General features: G+C 41.0%; 1 protein-coding gene across 2 annotated transcripts in view; it reads left to right on the top strand.

Moving 5' to 3' along the window:
• Window positions 1–14507: 14507 nt before the first annotated feature.
• The window catches only part of LOC108695351 (junctophilin-1), a 59668-nt gene continuing 51545 nt past the window's right edge, over window positions 14508–22630 (top strand). Inside the window, exon 1 of one of the 2 annotated variants that reach the window (XM_041567923.1) lies at window positions 14508–15184. In XM_041567923.1, coding sequence (XP_041423857.1) covers window positions 14806–15184 — 379 coding nt within the window. In that variant the 5' untranslated portion in view covers window positions 14508–14805. The remainder of the gene's footprint in view (window positions 15185–22630) is intronic. The other variant, XM_018223809.2, reaches the window with a different exon arrangement.

Below are 22630 nucleotides of genomic sequence, written 5' to 3'. Positions count from 1 at the left end.
TCTATTACCACGCCTCACAACTGGTTTATTCTCACTGGTGGCTGACGTTAGATATGAATAATCATGCCCTTTTGGGGGAAGCGGCGTGTGCCACCTCACTTGAGGCTCTGGCAAATCATTTGAACAGAGGAGAGAACTCTGCTTTTCCCCATACTTCATCTATGACCCCAGTGATAAAATTTTTTAATCTATATATTAAGCGCATGTACCCCCGCCAAGACACCTGGTCGCCTGGCACCCCCTTATGGGAAAATCCCAAACTCCAACACTTTAGGGGGCTTCCCGATTCTGGGCTTTGGGCGTCTATGGGAATCAAATACTTAACCCATATTGTAGAGAGAGGGCAGCTTAAACCCTTCCAGACCTTGAGAACAGAGCACCAGCTCCCTACTAAAATGATATTTCGCTATCTGCAATTGAGTCATGCCTTTCAGGCCCAGTTTCGGGTCCGTCCTTTAAACTTAAACCGATGCTCGCTTGAACGATACCTCAGGCAGCCAGGGCTGCAAAAAGCCATATCATGGATTTATGCTATTTTACAGAAATCCTCGGGCTCACATATGGAACCTTTACACCTAAAATGGGAAGTAGATATCCCAGTTCTGGATGAGGAGGCTTGGAGGGGTGTCATAGAGCAGATTCCAGAACTTTTCATGTCAAATAGGGATAGACTGATACAGATAAAAATTTTCAACAGGTTGTATCTTACTCCCCAACGGCTTGCCAAGATCTACCCGGGAACCCCAGACACCTGCTACAAATGTGGGGTAGAGGTTGATACTCTCTTCCATGTGTTCTGGGAATGCCCTAGTATTCAAGGTTACTGGGGGATAGTACTAGATTTTATTCAATCTAGTTTTGACTTACCGAATATTCGCTCCCGGAGCTATGTCTAATGGGTCACACTGAACCACTTACTTTCCCCCAGTGCCAGAGATTGTTTTATTTGCAATTACTTTATTATGCTAAGAAAGCCATTTTGTTGACTTGGAAGCATACTTCCCCCCCCCCTCTTTAAGTCGATGGAAACGACTGATAAACTAAATTCTCCCCCTGCAGAAGGCAGTGTATTTAGCTAGAGGGTGTCCGGAAAAATTCCTAAAGATATGGGGTCCTTGGCTTGAGTTGCCTGACAATGCTACAAAGTTTTCTGGACCCCCCTTGCTACACCTCCCTCCACTTGCCACGCCTACCTCGCCACGCCCCCCCCACCAGTACAAATGTCACATGGATACAAGCACTAAAACAGTGAATAAAATCATTTGGCCAAGGGTTATTAAGCCTGTCACCACATTAAGGTAGGCTCTTTAAGCAGGTACCTGCTCTAACCTAAAATGCACTATGATTTCAAATATTCTGCATTTAAATTGTACAAATAAGAGCCATTTGGTTTACCAAGTTAAAGAAAATCAAAAAGCCTGAATGGCCAGGGCCCCCTACAAGTTAAAGAAAAAAAAAGTGGTCAGGGCCCCATTAAAATTTTTCCAAAAAATTATCTGTTACCAAAGTTATAAAAAATAATTGGTGGCCAGATAACTCCTACTTAAATTATAAAAACACATTGCTGGCCAGGGGTTCAAGAAAACAAAAAAAAACAAGTCACCAGGGCCCCCTTCAAGTTCTTCAAACCAGGGCCCCACTTGAAAAGTTATAAAACAAAATTCTTTACTCTTGCCCAAGTTCTAAAAAATAATTGGTGGCCAGTGGACTCCTTCTCAAATTATGAAAACACATTGGTGGCCAGGGGCTACAATGGTGGCCATGGGTTCAAGAAAAAAAAAACAAGTCACCAGGGCCCCCTACAAGTTCTTCAAAACAGGGCCCCCCCTAAAAGTTACAAAAAAAAATTCTTTACTCTTGCCCAAGTTATAAAAAATAATTGCCTTGGTGTTCAGCGGAACTTACCTGTAAATGGGGGTCTCTCTTGTGCCTCCTTAACGATGTTGTCGTCTTCCAAGACAGTTTCCTTCTCAGATGTCGACTTCAGCTTCTTCTCCTGAGGTGCCTTCTCCTTCTACGGCGTCTTCATCTCCAGGAAGTAGCACCGCTGTCCCCAAGGAAGAAGCACCGCCTTCCAACGAGTCTTCAATCTTCTGCCTGCAGCCGGCAGGCTACACACATCCTTATTAGAGCTGCCAACTCAAACTGCCGCTGACCACCAATGAAATTTACAGAGGGCGGGCCCTATTCGACTGGGTAAAAGGGGGCCCGGCGAATCACAAAAGTGTTGCACGAGCGGGCCCCCCTTAGAGGTGAGAACCCACCGGGCCCGGGAGGACTGTCCCCCCTGTGACCCCCTGATGGCAGCCCTGTATGTAACCTTTGAATACCCTAGGTAGACAATTGTAAGACTTTCTCTTTTCTTCTGTACTTTTGTATGTCTTTTTGAAAAAATTTAATAAAAAACAAATTTTTTTAAATAAAAAAGAAGTAGGTCAAGCAATGCTTCTAGCAAATGATTTAAGTAATATGAGAATTCTACACTTCTGTATTACTGACACTGGTTGTTTTGGTGCTGGAAAGCTTGGAAGTGGCATCAATAAACTAATGTATGATATTAGTTTGTTTCATTCAGTTTGAATGTACTGCATAAACACTAGGGATGCACTGAATCAAGGATTCGGTTCGGGTTTCGGCCAGGATTCTGCCTTTTTCAGCGTGATTCGGATTCGGCCGAATCCTTCTGCCAGGCTGAACCAAATCCGAATCCTAATTTGAATATGAAAATTAGGGGCGGGAAATTGCGTGAATTAATGTCATAAAACAAGGAAGTAAAAAAGTTTTCCCATTCCCACCCATAATTTGCATATGCAAATTAAGATTCGGATTTGGTTCAGTATTCAACCGAATCTTTCGCGAAGGATTTGGGGGTTTCTTAAATGATCTCCCAGTCGAATTGTGAGTGTATTTGAATTTAAAAAAATTCGCATGAATTTCGAAATTCGTCCTTTAATAGATGAGCCTCTATGTGTTCATTACAAGCTTGGAGGCAGCAAGTGGTAGTTAAGTGCAGCATTGACAGTGGTGTAACTAGAGTGCAATCCCCAACCACCCACCTGCCCTCTCCCTGCCCTGCGCCCACCTACACCTCCCCCCCTCCCCACAATGGGGTCTCCTGGCCACCTGCATCACCCTTCCTGAAGGTAAGAGAGCAGCTGGGAGTGGGGGGTCCACATAAATTTAGAGGAAGCAGACCCTGTGGTCCAGGCTCCCCAAATTAAAGGGGTGATTCACATTTCAGTTAACTTTTAGTATGTTATAGAATGACCAATTCTAAGCAACTTTTCAATTGGTCTTAAATTTTTATTTTTTATAGTTTTTGCATTATTTGCTTTCTTCTTCTGATTGTTTCCAGCTTTCAAATCAGGGCCCATCTAAAAAAAAAAATGTTCTGTAAGGGTACGTTGTATTGTTATTGCTACTTTTAATTACTCATCTTTCTATTCAGGCCTCTCTTATTCATATTAAAGTCTCTTATTGAGAGAAATGCATAGTTGCTAGGGTAATTTGAACCCTAGCAACAAGATTACTAAAATTGCAATCTGGAGAGCTGCTGAATAAAAAGCTAAATAACTCAAAAACAACAAATAATAAAAAATTAAACCCAATGGCATTTTGTCTCAGAATATCACCCTCTACACCATACTAAAAGTTAATTTAAAGGTGAACAACTCCTTTAATAAATGAATATAATTAGATCTCAATGCTAGTGTGGCAATCTGCTCCCCTCCCTCCATGGAGCAACCATAATATTATAAGCAGTCTGAAAGTTGGAAGTTTGTGGCAGATGAAGACCAGTTGATACAGGAGGGGTAAAGAAAGAAAAGGAAATAGTGCAATGATGCGATATGATGATTCAATACTAAAAGAGGCTCCAATGTATTTTCCCATACAGAGTTACTAGAAGTCAATGTGGCTTTAAAGGAGCACTAAACCCTAAAAATTGCTGCAAATCATCAAGCAGAAAATAAGGCTGGCCTGTTATAAAAGCTACAGGGACGATTATTAAATTCTGATGCTAATAGTCCTGTTTCTGAGCTGTTATGTACCAATAATCTGAATTATTTATTAATTAGCCTTTTATTGTGACTTTTATATTTTATATATTCAGTATCTTGTGCATCGGTCCCTTAGCTCAGTAAGTGACAGCAGCACAGAGCATGTGCAGTGCAGAAAAGAAGATAGGAGATACTGGGGCATCTTCAGAGGTACAGATCTACACTGCTAAAGAGTTGGGGTGGCCTTGGACTGTTTGGAAAGCATTTGTGCCCTACTTCTTCACTTAAGCTTTAGTTCTCCTTTAAAAATCACAGCCATTATTTATATCATTCATGGTCCTGCAACTATTTTAATTGTTTGAATGAGGCCATGTGTGACACCCCACTCCTCAGTCCTAGAGATTGTTTTCTCCTAGCTGTTCTATAAGCCCCTAACACACAAACAAACTGTATGCATCTTTGAAAACCCCTTAATATTTGGTTTTATTGCTTTACGGCAAAGAAAAGTGTATCACATTGGGATGGAAATACTTTATTTCTGCTGGGAATAATAAACTTCTCTTTCTATGAATTAGCTCATTGGTAAAGCCAATTTGCACCTATAAAATGCTTCGTTCATTTGTCCGTTATATTCTTTTTTATTATATTCTTCTAATTAAACTGAGCCCAATATTAGTTTAGACATAGGGGCACATTTACTAAGCTCGAGTGAAGGATTAGAATGAAAAATACTTTGAATTTCGAAGTTTTTTTTTGGCTACTTCAAACATCGAATTGGCTACTTCGACCTTCGACTTCGAATCGAATGATTCGAACTAAAAATCGTTCGACTATTCGACCATTTGATAGTCGAAGTACTGTCTCTTTAAAAAAAACTTCGACTACCTACTTCGCCACCTAAAACCTACCGAGCACCAATGTTAGCCTATGGGGAAGGTCCCCATAAGCTTTCCTAGCTTTTTTTGATCAAAGGAAAATCGTGCGATCGATGGATTAAAATCCTTGGAATCGTTTGATTCGAGGATTTAATCATTCGATCAAAGATTTTTCCTTCGATCGTTCGATCGAACAAAATGCAGTAAATCCTTTTACTTCGAAGAATTTTACTTCGAGGGTCGAATATCGAGGCTTAATTAACTCTCGATATCCGACCAATAGTAAATGTGCCCCTAAGTAATGCATATAGTTTGTTTGGAATTGCAATTATTCACAGTTCACAGTGCTATGTTTCATTGGCTGTTTACCTACATGATGCTCATTGGGTTAGGTTTTGTGTTATGTATCCTTTTTCTATTGGTTAAGGCTCTGTATTATGTAACATTTTCTGATTGGTATCACCCATATAAAAAGTAGGACCATTAGCCTATGGGTAAGCGCTCATTTGACGCATTAGGCTATACATGTCCTAATAAATACTTTTTCAATTTTACTATTACTTGGCTATTTCATTTATTAACTGTGGATCTTTTCAATCACTTTGAGCTTTTCTCCAATTTTTGGTCACCCTTGGACTGTGGGTTTTTGTGATAAGACCGCTTGGTGACATATCCTTAATAAACTATTTATATATCTATTTTATAGAAGCAGACATACATGCCAATTTTTGTTTATTTAATGCATGTTGGGATATATAGGCATATATTTTTTATATTTGTACAATCACAATGAAATCAATTACAAACAGTTAAAAAAAGGAATCTTTATCAGTGTGGCCATAGAGAGGGCAGAACAACAGGGCTGCCCAGTCTGAATTGTAAAGCATTGCCCCATTTTCAATACATAATTCAGAAACAAGAAGCAACACAGGTCACAACTGGAGTAACAATTTAGGGATAATTTCCTGTAAACCTGAGAGCTTTAACCTGTTATACCCACGCTCAATATTACCCTCAAAATCTCATGTTTCCTAGGTGCAGAAATCCAGCATGATAATTAATATAGGAAATGCACATCAGCCCCACGTTTTGGTCACTATCAGTGATCTTTCTCAAGGGAAGAAAACAGAAACTTTTCTGATTGTTTCCTTTGAGATTTAGACTGTAAGCCCTACGGGGTAGGGTCCTCTAGCCTTTTGTTTCCTTGACACTGAGCACTTAATCTGCATTGTAATTATATTTTATATTTTTGTGAATTGTATTTCTAATAATGCACTTTGTTACTTTTTATTCCAATGACCCCTTGTTTGTTACTACTAATTTATTGTTTTGTTGTACAGTGCTTTGCCCTCAAGGAGCGCTTTACAAATAAAAATATACATACATACATACAACAGTCACAGATAGTGTCTAGTGATGAGCGACTCTGTCCCGTTTCGCTGAAAATTTTAAGTCAATGGGTGTTTTTACACGCAACAAATTTTTACGCGTGCAACAATTTTTCATGGGAAAACATGTTTTTTTTTCAAAACGCATCATTTAATAGTGCTGCTCCAGCAGAATTCTGCACTGAAATCCATTTTTTTTAAAAGAGCAAACTGATTTTTTTATATTCAATTATGATATCTGACATGGGGCTAGATACAGTGCCAGTTTCCTAGCTGCCCCCAGACATGTGATTTGTGCTCTGATAAACTTTAGTCACTCTTTACTGCTGTACTGCAAGTTGGAGTGATATCACTCTCTTTCCCTCCCCAGCAGCCTAACAAAAGAACAGTGGGAAGGTTAACCCGATAGCAGCTCCCTAACACAAGATAACAGCTCCCTGGAAGATCTAAGAGCAGCACTCAATAGTAAAAGTCAAGTCCCACTGAGACTGATTCAGTTACATTAAGTAGGAGAAATAACAGCCTGCCAGAAAGTAGTTCCATCCTAAAGTGCAGGCACAAGTCACATGACTGGGGCAGCTTGGAAACTGACAATATGTCTAGCCCCATGTCAGATTTCAAAATTGAATATAAAAAAATCAGTTTGCACTTTTAAGAAATGGATTTCAGTGCAGAAGTCTGCTGGAGTAGCACTATTAACTGATGCATTTTGAAAAAAACATGTTTTCCCATGACAGTATCCCTTTAAATTCAATGGGTGTTTTTTCTTATGGTGATTTTTTTCTCCAAATGCAAAGTCAATGGGCAATGGGAATAAAGTCAATGGGCATTTTTTCTCATGCCCGTTTTACGCTGCAAATTTTCTCTGCAGTCCAGTGAAAAAATTCGCACATGCCGCAAATCCATGGCTGGGAATAACTTTGCTCAACACAAATAGTGAAATTCATTTCAAGACTTGTCGAATGCTATACTCATTTACCTGCTGTGTGGGAGCAAGTCACTAAAAAGAACAGGATTATTTTTAAAGTTTTAAAATGCATTAGAAATATGCATGGCACCCAGACAGTTAAGCAAGGCTTCCGTCCCCACCAGTATTTATATAAAACGTATTCATAGCATGCCCGTGTGTGGCATCTCTCTGCGTAATAATGGCGTAATGCTCAGACCCAGATATTCTCCAGAATAACGTTGGATTAGCGACTGTGTAAATATTTATTGAAAGTGGCTGGGTTTCTCTGTGTAAGCTCTGAAGTGGGAGCAGCATTAGCTAGTGCGCTGAATGTGATGTGTGAGGAATAAGCAGTGTTGTTGCAGCATGACCATATTTACTGATGCTATTCTGGGCTGTACCTCCTCCTCTTTATAACATTCCTCACTTCTTAACTGTCTCTCTTCACCCCAGACCTGCCTTCGTTTATCCTCCTTTTAGTGGATCCTCTTTCATTTTCCTCCTCTGTGCAAACACCAGCGAGTTGTATCCCGTTTTAGCACAGCTGAATTAAGAAATATGCATTTAGAAACTAAGAAAAAAAAAAAGTTTTCTTAGGAATGCAAAAAAAAAACATTTTTTCAGCTGCTTTAGTTTTTTCTCTAAATGCTAAACTAGCATAAATATTAATACATTCAAAATGGTCATATTATAAAAATTAAAGATCACAGAAAAATATTCAAAGTTTAATAAAACAGCTCATACAACATTCATGAATACATTTGATTCTTTACTTAAACTACCACAAGTAGACTATATTGTACTTTTTTGCCCCCTTATAAGTTAAAAAAAACTGTGGTGCCAGGGCCCCCCTTAAAAGTTGTTTTTTTTTTTTTTTAAATAATTGGTGACCAGGGCCTCCCTATAAGTTAAAAAAAAAAAACATTGGCACCAGGACCCCCTTACAAGTTAAAAAAAATTCGGGCCCCAAAGATTATTTTTTATAAAAAACATTGGTCACAGGGGCCTATAGAATATTAAAATAATACATTGGTGGCCAGGGGATTAAAAAAAATAAAAAAACACAAATTGGTGTTCAGTAGAATTGAACTCATGGCTTTGGGACTTCAACTTGGCCTCCTTTCGTGACTTCTGGTCTTTTCGCTGCTTGAGGAGTTCGGCTTCGGCTATTTTGTGGCTTCGGGTCTTTTCGCCCCTTCGGGACTTCAGCTGTTCGGCCTTTCAGAACTTCCGCATTTTGGCTGTTCGGGGACTCCGTAAATGGCCACATGGCTTCGGCGCACAACCTTCAGGTCCAGGCCCGGGACACTTGTACCCCCTGTTCCCCCCTCACTCAAAGTTATATTAACATCCAAAAAATGTATATTGGTGGGATGACTTTCAAGTGTAAATTTTAATGTGGGATGGACCAAATTAAGATATACCAGGAAAGAATTAAGGAGTTCTTGTGAACTTTTCCAAATAAAAAAGGTGTCATCCATGTACCCCATATATGAGTCAATGTAGTCTGCAAAATCAGTGTTGGAAAAAATGAAAGTCTGTTAAAAAAAATCCATGTAAATGTTTGCACCCATTGCAAAACCCTGTACTTGTAAGTAAAAATAATTTTTAAAGGTGAAATACTTATTGGTAAGGATCGATTCCAATAATGTGCATAAAAATGTAACCTTGTATGTGGGCAACTCCATGGGGTAAATTTATCAAAGAGTGAAGTTCCGCCACTAGAGTGAAAGTCCACAGCTCTCAATTCATTTCTATGGGATTTTGAAAGGCGTATTTATCAATGGGTGAAAGTGAAAGTTCACCCTTTGATAAATACGCCTATAAAAATCCCATAGAAATGAATTGAGAGCAGCGGAATTTCACTCTAGTGGCGGAATCACTATTTTGATAAATATACCCCATAGTGTCCTAAATATGTACGAATGCATTCCACCCCTTCCTCATGCGGAATTGAGGTATATAAGTCACGGATGTCCTCCTTTAATAATGATTTTTTACTGTACAGGGTTGTGCAATGGGTGTAAACGTGAAAGCTATTGGATATGGACCTTTAAAGAATTCAGTTTAACATGTTATTTGTACGTTTTTTTATTCCTTTGAATTAAACAAATCTCCTTTACTTTTCAGATATTAATGAAAAATAGGAGACTTGCATCCAGGGTGAGGTAAAAACCTTCTTTTTCCCATTATTAGGGATAGTTATTAGTTATATTGATCCTGAATACTGTTTGCATATTTGCATAATTGGTCTCTCAACTATTGTCGTTTCAGTATGGACATTACGTCTCTGTATGGACATTACACTTTGGACTTTTTTTGGACACTATCTGGTTAATGGGTCATTGGGACAATGGACACTTTTTTATTCATGTGGGGGTGGGTTCTTGGCTACTTAAATTGTGGTCACATACCTGACGAAGGGGGAACGCCCCCAAAACATTGTGACGTAATAAACACACAAGGGGCTAGTCCCCTGTTTGAATTGCCTTGTGTGCGGGTCCTATTTTATTGCTACTTGTAATTGAGAGTGCCATCTCCTTTAAGGTCTGAGCACCAGGCGGAATCTAATCTGAAGGGCCCGAGTGTGCACGAGATTTCCTTCTACAAGTCCCTACAAATGCTATCTGGGTCGATGAAAAGTTAAGGCGGCCATATACTGGCCAATCCTTTACAGTATCTGGCGAATAATGCACTGGCCATAAACGGTATTGCTACATTTCTGTTGTTCTGTACATTAGGCCTAAGTGCACTGACAATCAGAACTGCAGGAACTATTGCTCTTCTTCAAATGATGCAGCATGCGCCATGGTCCACCAGGCAAGCATATAGTTAGCATAGCTAATGGCAGTTATGATATTTTGGCTATGAGCATACCACAAACACTGCACCAAGCTCTCTGACATAACGGACACTTAGGGGAAAAGCAGAAAACTGTCTGGGATGGGTAAATAATGTTAATGCTGTATCATATAAATACTGTATAGCTTTAACACATTCATTCTTCTTACTGCACCTTAACTCTTCCCCTACATATATCCCTTTTTCTTTCTTTCTTAAAAAAATCCCCAAAAATTAAATATTAAAATGAAAAATAAAGAAGTAGTAGTTACTTTTATGCAATTACCATACATTCAATCCTGCCTGACAAGAAGGAATGACTCATAAAAGGATTTCTATGATTGAATTAAGTAGGTTTCCTGGTAGAAGAGAGGGGGATTCAGGCACTGCAAGAGCTGCCTGCTACAACATGAGTTAAAGGAAAACTATACCCCTCAAACAATGTAGGTCTCTTTAAAAAGATATTGCATAAAACAGCTCATTTGTAAAACCCTGCTTCATCTAAATAAACCATTTTCATAATATATTTAATAATATACTATTTTAGTAGTATGTGCCATTGGGTAATCCTAAATAGAAAATTGCCATTTTAAAAAATAAGTAAATAAGTAAAAAATGTTTTCCCTTTGTTCGGTAATCGGCTGAATCTTTCACGAAGGATTCGGGGACTCGGCCAAATCCAAAATATTGGATTTGACGCATCCCTAGTATTTATGACCCAATATATGAAAAGTTTCATTTAAGGGAAGTGCTACTTTCAAATTGCAAAAAAACAAATGCATATTACCTTTTACCTTCCTCAAGGCAGGTGTTATTTACAAGGCTCCTTTACATGCATGCACTTGCACCTTACATGATGTTCATCAAAGCAGGCATAGGACGTAAGCTGCAAGGAGCATGTACAGATGCACTTATTTTTGTTAATAGCATTTAAATGCAGACAACCTTTCAGCACTTTTGAGCATTGCACTAGATTTTAAATTAAAGCTAGTGACTTAAAACGACTAAAGGGCTGAACTCCACAGCACATTGATGTCAGTTTCGTCGACATGCGAAGTCCTAAAGTCTCCAGCTATTGTTAAACTATAGATCCCAGAATTCTAGGACTGAGTGGGAAGGACACAGGGATTACAATTTCAACATGGATGATGTTTTATTGGAGGTACAGTATACCCTCCTTTCTAATCAGTGTCAGACTGGGACACCAGGGGCCCACTCTTAATACTATTATTCTTCCTCTCCTCACTCAACCGCTATTCTACTAGTCTCTTTTCTTTACAATATTATAATCTATTTTTCATCTGTTTAGCCTTTTTGTTCTCATAAAAATAAAGAAAGTCCATGAAATATGCCAAATGTTTAGCAGCATGAGGGCCCACTGAAACCTGGGCCCACCGGGAGCTTTCCTGGTTTACCGGTGGGCCAGTCTGACACTGTTTCTAACTGTTTCTAAAAACCCCAGCAATTTATTTTGATTTCCAACTAAGTCAAAAGAAGGTAAGGAAGTTCCTAAGGACTTTTGATTATCAATGATTCAATTTTCATCACACAAACTTGTGCAGGGCCAAAGCTTGGGTTGGAGGACCAGAGGTTAGACAGCCTTTATAAGGCCCAGACTGGCAATCTGTGGGTTCTGGCAAATTCCAGAGGGGCTGTTGTAAGGTCCCATAGACAGTCACTATTTAGTGGGCTGGTGGAGGACTATTTGGGCCTCTGTGGCCACACATGGCCTTTATACAAACAGACAAACAGTGTCGGACTGGGACACCAAGGGCCCACTGAAAAACTTTAATCCAGGGGCCCACTCTCAGTACTATTTTCTTCTTCTCTTCACTCAACCTCTATTCTCCTAGTCTCTTTTCTTTACATGCTATAATCTATTATTCCATCTATTTAGCCTCTTTGTTAAGGAAATAAGGAATGGCCATGAAATAGGCCAAATGTTTAGAAGCAGGAGGGCCACTGACACCTGGGCCCACTGGGAGTTTTCCTTGTATCCCAGTGGGCAAGTTCGACACTGCAGACAAAAATGGGTCTCCTGGCACTCAGAGGCCTCTGGAGATGCTTATATTGTAATATTTTTCTAATAAAAGATTATTTTAAGTTCCACTTTACTACTTTACTAGAGTGCCAGGGAGGGGCAATCCTCAGACTTCTGCCATCTGAGGAAGCAGAGACTAATTTTCTGGTTTTGCCATCCCTTGTAACTGGCTGCTGTCATAGGTCACTTCGGCCTGTTTGCAGTTTTCCACCTGAGCAGAGGATTTAGGTCCGGTGCAATTGGACCTCTGATTCTACTTGGTGAGTTATTCACATTGGGTATCTGTGGCACCCTTTTCTCGCTTTGTCTTTCTTTTGCTTCTGGAAAAAAGACAGTCCTTTACTTCAACGAAAACTTATACAGATTAATATAACCTTTGTGTCAATAGCAACAATTGTGTCCCTGTTATGTTGATGAATCAAGGGAAATTGCCTCAGGGCTCCACACCCCAATCACAATCTCCAAGGGTAGGACTACATGGATGTTTTCGGCGCGACGCAACACGACTGTCGGATGCAGGCGCAGCGTGCAGTGTCTGCATCTGACAGTCATGCCGCATCGGATCAACGCTGCAACACCATGCAACAATTCTATCTCTTACCTTAGTTTTGTCACATGCAACTTGCCGCAGGTGTTTTGTCGCATCGCGTTGAATCACGCCGAAAACGTCCATGTAGTTCTACCCTAAATGTGGGTTGGGTTGTCATCTAGGCGCTAAAAAATATGATTAATGCCAGTGACATTATAAAAATATTTTTTTTTCTAGAAAAGGTGGAGATCTTAAAGGGATACTGTCATGGGAAAACATGTTTTTTCCAAAACGCATCAGTTAATAGTGCTGCTCCAGCAGACTTCTGCACTGAAATCCATTTCTCAAAAGAGCAAACAGATTTTTTTTATATTCAATTTTGAAATCTGACATGGGGCTAGACATTTTGTCAATTTCCCAGCTGCCCCAGTCATGTGACTTGTGCCTGCACTTTAGGATGGAACTACTTTCTGGCAGGCTATTTCTCCTACTTAATGTAACTGAATCAGTCTCAGTGGGACTTGGCTTTTATTATTGAGTGTTGTTCTAAGATCTTCCAGGGAGCTGTTATTTTGTGTTAGGAAGCTGCTATCTTGTTACCTTCCCATTGTTCTGTTGTTAGGCTACTGGGGGGGAAGGGAGGGGGTGATATCACTCCAACTTGCAGTACAGTAGTAAAGAGTGATTTAAGAGCACAAGTCACATGACTGGGGGCAGCTGGGAAATTGACAATATGTCTAGCCCAATGTCAGATTTCAAAATTGAATATAACAAAATCTGTTTGCTCTTTTGAAAAATGGATTTCAGTGAAGAATTCTGGAGCAGCACTATTAACTGATGCGTTTTGAAAAAAAACATGTTTTCCCATGACAGTATCCCTTTAAATGTGGGCCCTAATTCACTAAAGATGTAAAAGGGTACAGGCCCAGATTTGTGGAAAGGCCACATAGGCCCGGGCCTAGGGCGGCAGGATTTTAGGGGGCGGCATGCTGCCCAACCACACCCACATTGCTTCAAAAACACTGGGGATGCCCTGGAGATACAATCAGTAGCGTCACTAGAGGGGGACGGGCCCTGGTGCGTGGCGCGCAGCCGGGCCCCGCCCCCTCCGTACGGCTGCATTTTCAGTGGCGCACAGGCTGCCGGGGGGCCCTGAGAGGGTGCGGGCCCTGGCCCGCTCGCACCCCCTGCTCCCCCGGTAGTTCCGCCACTGGATACAATCAATTCCCATTGCTCCTGGAGTGGACAATGGCAATGAACGGTAGTAGGCAATTTGTAGTAACAGTTTGGAAACACTCACAAACGCAGCATAACTGCAATTAGGCTTTTATTCCATTACCACACAACACTTGAGAAAGGGCCAGGTGCCCGAAACATGTTGTGTGGTAATGGAATAAAAGCCTAATTGCAGTTATGCTGCGTTTGTGAGTGTTTCCAAACTGTTACTACAAATTGAATTTACAAGGGATGCCAGAGGTGGAGCACCCAAGGAACCACCACAAGAACCTTTTTGAATTAACGCTAATCAGTGTAAAAAGCCTTTTTGGAGAACGGTAGTAGGCCTAGGGGCGCCCACTATGGAAATCCGGCTCTGAAAGGGTAAAAGTGTAATTGACCCCTTTATTGACAATAGAGACAGGTTATATCATAAACCCATAGTTCCTGTGCATCTCTTTCTCTGACTGAATGAAGCAACGGAAATTTGGCGGGAATATACAGCTCTCAGGCCGTACCCCCTTCTCGGGCAACCTCAGCGATATTGAGCTTATTAGGAAGGAGCCCCATCGCCCTCACACACTCCCCACTGTTGGAAAGCGACAGGTTGCACATCCCCGGCAGAAAGTTAGCGAAGGGGAGGGCGTTGTGAATGAGAGAAGGGGCGTGGCTAGCGGGGGTTGATGCGGGGATGAGGCAGTCCCGCCATTGGTTGGATGTTGGGAGCAGTGAGTGGGTTTGTAGGGGGGGGGGGTGTGGATGTAGTTCCCCGACTCGGGAGAAGGGGAAGAAGCTGAGGGAAGAGAGGGGGAGAGAGAAAGCGAGCGTATGCCGCCGGCCGCTACAGTGTGTGATCCTCCGCCCACCACAGCAGGAGAACTTCCCCCTCACAGACTCGCATCCCCCCGGGAGAGGGTCCAGCTGCCGGCACTGATAGCTCCCGGGATCCGCTTGCCTGTTCTCCCCTGAATGACGGGCGGACGTTTCGATTTCGACGATGGCGGCACTTACTGTGGCGGCTGGGAGGACGGCAAGGCTCACGGGCACGGCATCTGCACCGGCCCCAAGGGACAAGGGGAGTACTCGGGCTCCTGGTCTCACGGCTTCGAGGTGGTGGGCGCCTACACCTGGCCCAGCGGCAACACCTACCTGGGCTACTGGGCTCAGGGCAAGAGGCACGGGCTGGGTGTGGAGACCAAGGGCAGGTGGATTTACCGAGGAGAATGGTCTCACGGCTTTAAGGGGCGCTATGGGGTCCGGCTGAGTATGAGCACCCCGGCTCGCTACGATGGGACGTGGAGTAACGGACTGCAGGACGGATATGGGGTCGAGACATACGGGGATGGAGGTGAGTCCTGGAGAGATGCTCGGGGCTGGGACATCGTGGAGTTTTCATCAGACTGTCCATTGCCCACTGGCCTCTCACTTCTTCCTTGGCCTGCCCTGAGTAGTGCCCTCTCATTATCTACCTAACTATTAAGTAACCTGCCCACTGCCCTGTCACCTCCTTATCTCCATGTCCACAACCTGTGCCCTCTGCACATCCACTTCTTTATCAACCTGCCCACTGCCTTCCAATTTCTAATGTATACCCTCTGCCCATACCCTCTGCCCTTCCATTTCACCAGGCTGCCCACTGGCATGTCATTCATTGGTGCATGAGCCTGACTGCTGCTGCCAGGGATCACTTCTGGCCACTTGTCTCTTCCATGCCAGGGGTCACAATCCTTCACCAGTGGGCTCATTGCCACGGATCACATGATGCACCCACTGCCAGGCACCCTGCTGCTTCACTGCTGAACCCACTACGGAGCACCTGCTTCTCCATGTCATTCCCTTTAACTGTTCCCTTCTAGTGCACCCACAGCCAAATCACCTCACTCATACCAGTATATCCACTCACATTCGTCACCACTCTAATACACCCGTGCACTCTTCCCAGTATATTCCCACTACGCTTACTGGCAGGTAATGGCATATTTCACCAGTGTACCCACAGAAATAGATCTCGCTGTTTTATCATTGGCCAGTCCTTTATTGTCATTTCAGGGCTTTCTACTGGCATCTCCACAGGTGGCTAATAGTACAGTATATCCACAGCCTGGCATCTGCTTGCCATTACCTTAGGATGCCTTTACACTGACATTACCTTAGGCTGCTGACCTACATCTTACTGATGTTACCTCTACATGCCCACCCACTGTTGCTGCCTTAGTATGTTTATTTACTGACATTTCACGGCTCGCTCTGGTTTAATTTTCTTTGCTTGGTTTGTTATATCTGACTGTCTACTGCAGTGATCCCCAACCAGTAGCTCGTGAGTAACATGTTGCTCTCCAACCCCTTGGACGTTGATCTCAGTGGCCTCAAAGCAGATGCTTATTTTTAAATTCCTGGCTTGGAGGTAAATTTTGGTTGCAGAAAAACCAGGTGTACTGCCAAACAAACCCTCCTATATGGTGGTAATTCACATAGAGGCTGCCAAATAGCCAATTACAGCCCTTATTTGGCACCCCAGGAACATTTTTCATGCTTGCGTTGCTCCCCAACTCCTTTTACATCTGAATGTTGCTCACAGGTAAAAAAGGTTGGGGATCCCTGTAATATAACACAAAGGTCTATACTTCACTGTGTTGCAACAAAAGGAAAGAAAAACTGTAATGTGAAGTTGCTCAGAAACCCACATGCTAGTAATCTCTATGCACATTCATCTGGATGTAGAGCTACAGATCCACTGACTCACATACTGTATATATTCTTCTCAACTGTGTGCCATATCTTAGAGGTTTCTTTGCCCTCACTATACTGAATTTCAGGATGTATAGTTTAGTCATATTACTCCTATGCCCCTTAGCACAGCTATTAACTTATTATTATAACAGGTGGAAGAAGTACATCTTTTATCTGCAGCCCCCTCACTGTAGCTAAAGGCTTAGTGCTTGTTGGATCTTGTGAAGTGGACAGAACATTAGCAAACTTATAAGTACCGTAACTTTGAAAATACAGGAAGAATGTGTGATCTGTGTGTCAGATATTCCTGCACAAATGCTGCCAAATAAGCAATACTTCTCTAACTAAGGAAGCTAAACCATATGTCTGGGATTTTACCTTTATAATGTGGTCTTGTTCATTAATGCTTCTAAGCACAGCAAAGAGTGACCTGGAGACACTTATTATTAATATTTTTTATTTGTTTAGGGGCAGCATATTCTGTAGTGCTTTACAGAGAAGTCAATCATTCTCATAAGCTCCTGCCTCATCGGAGCTTACAAATCCTTTTCCTCACACTCAATGGTGAATTTTATAAAAACTCTATCCCCAAATTCCGATTCTGTAGAGGAGATTCTTAAAGGAGAAGGAAAGCAACAGAGGCAGTTTATTGCCAATACATTAGCCACAATAGTACAAGCTATAGCACTTTATTTATTCTGCAGAATGCCTTACCATACCTGAGTAAACAGCTCTAGAAATTCTGTTTGTTTAGGATAACAGCTGCCATATAGGCTTGGTGTGACATCACTTCCTGCCTGAGTCTCTTCCTGCGCACTCATAGCTATGGGCTCAGATTACAGCAGGGCTTGGAGGAGGGAGGGGAAGAGGAGCAAACTGAGCATGCTCAAGCCTTAGCCCTGGAGGTTTAAGCTGAAACAGGAAGTCTGATACAGAAGCCCATGTGTACACAATAGAAGGAAAGAAATGCTGTGTTTCTTTTGACAGAGGACTCAGAGCAGCATTACTTTGAAGGTTTACTGGTATATTTACATAGTAACATAGTAAGTAAGGTTGAAAAAGACACATGTCCATCGAGTTCAACCTTTTTTTTTTTTTTTTGTGTTTATTAACTACCTATCTGCCAGTTGATCCAGAGGAAGGCAAAAAACCCATCTGAAGCCTCTCCAATTTGCCTTAGAGGGGTCTATTCATATAGACCTTTCTGATAAAGCTTACTTAATTTTAGCCTTTCCTTCTCCTTTAATAGGTGATTGGGGAGGTTTGATTTGTCTTTATTTAAGCCCAACACATTTACTTTTTTTTCTTTTTTGTTTACGTTTATAGATGTATTAGGAAGGGTTGAAAATATGTATAATTCTCAGCTGGTGAAGCATAGGGTTGTCACTAGGTATTTTGGTTTAGCGTTTACAAAAATGAAACCGGTATATCTATATCTATATCTATATCTATATATATATATATATATATATCTATCTATATATATATATATATATATATCTATATATATATATATATCTATATATATCTATATATATATATATATCTATATATATATATATATATCTATATATATCTATATATATATCTATATATATCTATATATATATCTATATATATATATATATATATATATATATATATCTATATATATATATATATATATATATATATATATATATATATATATATATATATATATATATAATTAGCGCTTGAACGTAATTGATGCATAGCTTTCTTGAACTGAAGGGCATTTTTATGGTTGCAGTTGTCCCTGAGATACCAGGTGTGCCTGTGTACTGTAATATTTAAGTAGTCCAGTTGGTTAGAATAATTCTTGACGACGATGTTATTTAGGGTAATGGCACATGGGAAGTTTTGTAGCCTGTTGTCACCACTGAAATTTATCATCACAATGGCCTTGTATTACTCTGTTCAGGGCTGTGCATTTATGAACCAAACACGCCAAAGTAGGACAAGGCACAATTGTGGTGTTTCCCATAAAATTTAAAGGAGACGTTTTATGCAAAAAATAAGAACGTATCAGTGCGTTATACTCATTTAGATATAGAAGAATTGTGCTTAGAAAAGTAGTGTTTCAGGCTGATTTATTGAATATGTTTGCAAAAACAGTAATAATTCCTCCCCTCTCTTCCACTTCCTGCTCTCTGAATTCCCAGGCTGTGCAGGGTAACCAGCGGCACTCTGCTCACTGCACTGTAAGAAAGGAACCAATCAGCAGCTAGCAGGACCTGATAGGGAACTGAAGCCTGTCTTTGCTGGTGTGACTGCAGGGCTGTGATTGGCTGTCCCCCTCCTACTGTGCTTCTGGCAGGGACCGTTGGGACATGCCCACCCCTCATTTAAAACGGGGACCAGTGAACATTTATAGGGAGCTCTAATAAAGGGGCTATTTTTAAAGGCAATATAAATTTTAAGCTCCATATAACAGCAACACCATATATTACTCAATTGCCTACAAAATTAGGTTTTTTTTCATTTATCCTATATGTCTCCTTTAAATGGGGGTCACATTTTTAAAGCTTTGTCTACTACCACCGGATCATCATCCTATGTTTGTTGTCTATAAAAAGGCGTAGCTGGTCTCTTTTGTACGGTGGAGCATGAAGATGCCCATAGATGTAACAAACGGTCAACGAGCCAACCGATATCCAAGTGTTCTGCTAATATCAGTCGGTTCGTCTCCCACCATACACACACCGATAATTTTGTTTCATACGTTATTCAGTGTGTATGGTGGGAGTCTATGGCCACCTTTAGGCTCACGGAACACAGCATGGAAGTCGCCAAAAGTCATCACATCTTTGCATATGGAGGGTCCCTTCAGCTTGAGTGGGAAACTGAAGTTCAGTCACGTGTGTGTTTTCAGCCAGATGGAATGCCCTGCATGTGATATTATTCTTGTAGTTAAAGGGCTAGTTCACCTTTAAGTTAACTTTTTGTATGATACAGAATGGCTAATTCTAAGTAACTTGTTTATTTTTGAATGATTTGCCTTCTTCTTCTGATTTTTTCCAGCTTTCAAATGGGGGAGGGGTCACTGACCCCATCTAAAAAAACAAATGCTCTGTAAGGCTACTGTAGCGACTCACCCTGGTTGTCTAGTGGGGACTAGGGGCCAGCGGGGACGCCGGCAGCTGTAGTCTCTTTTCTCCTCAGGGATGCATGCTATGGCGCGCGGGACGCACTTCCGGGTTTTACGCCCCGCATGTGATGATGTCATTGCACTTTGGCGCAAACTTTTGAATATTTAAAGGGGCTTTGAACCAAAACTTGTTAGGTCTAATCTGATTAGTTTCCTGGGTTTGTCTCTGTATATTCCGGTTTTGATCCTTGCCTGCCTGACTATTCTGAACTCTGCCAATTCTAACCCTTGCCTGCCTGATTATTCTTAAATCTGCTGATTTTGACCCTTGCCTGCCTGACCATTCTTGAACGCTGCCTGTACCGACCCTGGCCTGTCTGACCTTGCTTGAACTCCGCCTGTACCGTCCTCCGCCCGTCTGACCCTAATTGAACTCTGCCGCTACCGACCCCGGCCTGGCTACGCTTGCCTTCCGTCCAACCTTGTTAAACATACGTGCCACTTTGCTCGTTCAGAACATCTGTTTTGCTCCTCTGAAGTTAAGACCTGGCGGAATCTGAATAGTTGAGGGCTCCTCCCTAGGCCAAAGGCAGCTGCTACAGGCAGAAGATTGAGCCGTGACCAGGGAGCCTAGCACTTGTTCTGAATTTAGGGTGCCGTACGTGCTGGCTACAAATGTATTGTTATTGCTAAATTGTTTTACGCATCTTTCTGTTCAGGCCTCTCCTATTCATATACCAGTCACTTATTCAGATCACTGCATGGTTGCTAGGGTGATTAGGACCCTACCAACCAGACTGCTGAAATTGCAAACTGAGGAGCTAAATAATAAAAAGCTAAATAACTCAAAAATACACAAATATTAAAAAATCAAAACCAATTTGCAAATTGTCTCTGAATATCACTCTCTACATCATACTAAAAAGTTAACTCAAAGGTGAACAACCCCTTTAAGGTTTAAGAATAAGGTAAGCACACATGGGACATTTGTCACCAATGCTATATTTCTTCTAGTGCCCAAGCAACAAAACATTCAAAAATACATTTGCATGGAAACGAATCTGAGTTGCTGCTTGTACACAATTGGCTCCTCATGCGATTATGCAAGTAAACTGTTTTACAAATGTCCGTTTACATTTGCATCAGTACGAATGCATTTTCGGAAGTTTGTTGCCTGCGCCAGAGCTGATTTATCATCTCAACAATACATTGCGTGTGTGCTTACCCCATAGGTGCTCCCACCGAACGCTCAAATAGCCCTTATAGTCCCAAAATGCCCCCCCACAACTGCCCTTTAAGCTGGTTATACACAGGCTGATAAAAGCTGACAAATTGTTCCCTCCAGACCTAGGGGGGAACCAATCTACAATTTGTTTTGAACAGTTTTTTACAAATTTTAAAATAACATTTTAAAAGACCTGTTTGGTTGCTACTGGCAACTGCATTTGTGCATGTTTATATAATTAGCACCTAAAAAGCCTGTTCAGAAGTAAAACTAATTCCATTTTTGTTTCCCATATTGATTAAAATATTTCTCTGTGTACTGAGAAATGGGTTGCAACCGTGCTTGTCATATTTTCTGGAACCGGCTTTCCTAAGTTTGATTTTTTTTCTTCCCTATTAATAACATGGGGATCAAATCTTAATTCTATAAAGCCTTTATGTGGCAGCCTAAAGTTGATTAGTTATTAATTGAATTTATATATATATAGGTTATTTGGCGTGTTGCATTTGAAGTTTTTGTTAAAGTCTAGTGATTAACAGACAAATATCTAACTGACCTACCCAAAGGCACATATTGATTTGTCTCTTCCGTACTCTATTAGAGTCACTGTGCAGCATAAGCCTCCATGAATAAATATTGAATTTCAATGAACTTTGACTTCCTAATCAGAATTCTTTTAGCAGACGCCATTTTTCCCTTTGGGTTTTTTTTTATCTTTAACAAACCTCACATTGATTCATCGTGTTTGTATATCAATATTAAAGGAGAAGCATCACTGTGAAAAAGTAAAAATCACATAACTAGTAGTGGCATCATGTCTCTCTACATGCAGGATTTGTGAAAAAGGCAGTTATTTTGTTAGTTTTTTTTTGTATTGAGCTCTAATACATCTGCTAGGAAAAGGAGCCCCCCTATAAGATATATTCGATGTAACTGTCCATGACTATCTGACACCCAACTGCTGCATGAAGAGAGAATGAAGAGAAACCGCTTCTGACAGAGGGATAGTGAACATAAACTTGATTATTTCAGAAACGGATCAGAATGTTTAATTGATTGTATTTACAAAGTTTCTTATTTCAGTATGATGACGCTTTTTATATTATATTTTATTTTTCGCGATAGTTCCCCTTTAATATCTAATAAGCATAGCAGTCGCCTTATTGTAATGAACCATCGGGAATCTATAATAAATGTGTTTTGAGCATAAATTGAAAACAGATTTTAGGAATTATAATTTGTGGGTTTTGTTACTTTACATTCTGATGAAATTTTTTTGGAGAGATGCCCATTCAAGAGTAGGCCGGATGCACTGTTCCACCTGCTGAACTAGAACTGGGTCCAGCGTACTTCCAATGTTCTTTCTCTCCTGCTTTTTCAGAGCTTATTTATAAATATACATTGTTTCCAACCAGTGTTAATTTCTGCTTTAAAGGAGAAGGAAATGCTAAAATTTAGGGATGCACCGAATCCAGGATTCGGCCAGGATTCAGCATTTTTCAGCAGGATTCGGATACTGCCCGGCCGATGGGAGGCTAACATGCAGGCATAAATTGATAGGGATGCACCGAATCCACTATTTTGGATTCGGCCGAATCCCTGAATCCTTCGCGAAAGATTTATATTATTGCTCTTTTCCAGTCCATAGCATTTTAACATTTTCTTTTTGCTGAATAATTTGGCTTTACAGCAGGATGTATTTTAAGCGTTGTATTCCCTGTGTGCTGTAA

Source organism: Xenopus laevis, chromosome 6S (genome assembly GCF_017654675.1).
Source record: "Xenopus laevis strain J_2021 chromosome 6S, Xenopus_laevis_v10.1, whole genome shotgun sequence".
Classification (NCBI taxonomy): Eukaryota; Metazoa; Chordata; class Amphibia; order Anura; family Pipidae; genus Xenopus; species Xenopus laevis.
Note: the sequence above shows the minus strand (reverse complement) of the source record. Positions and strands in the feature narration are given on the sequence as shown.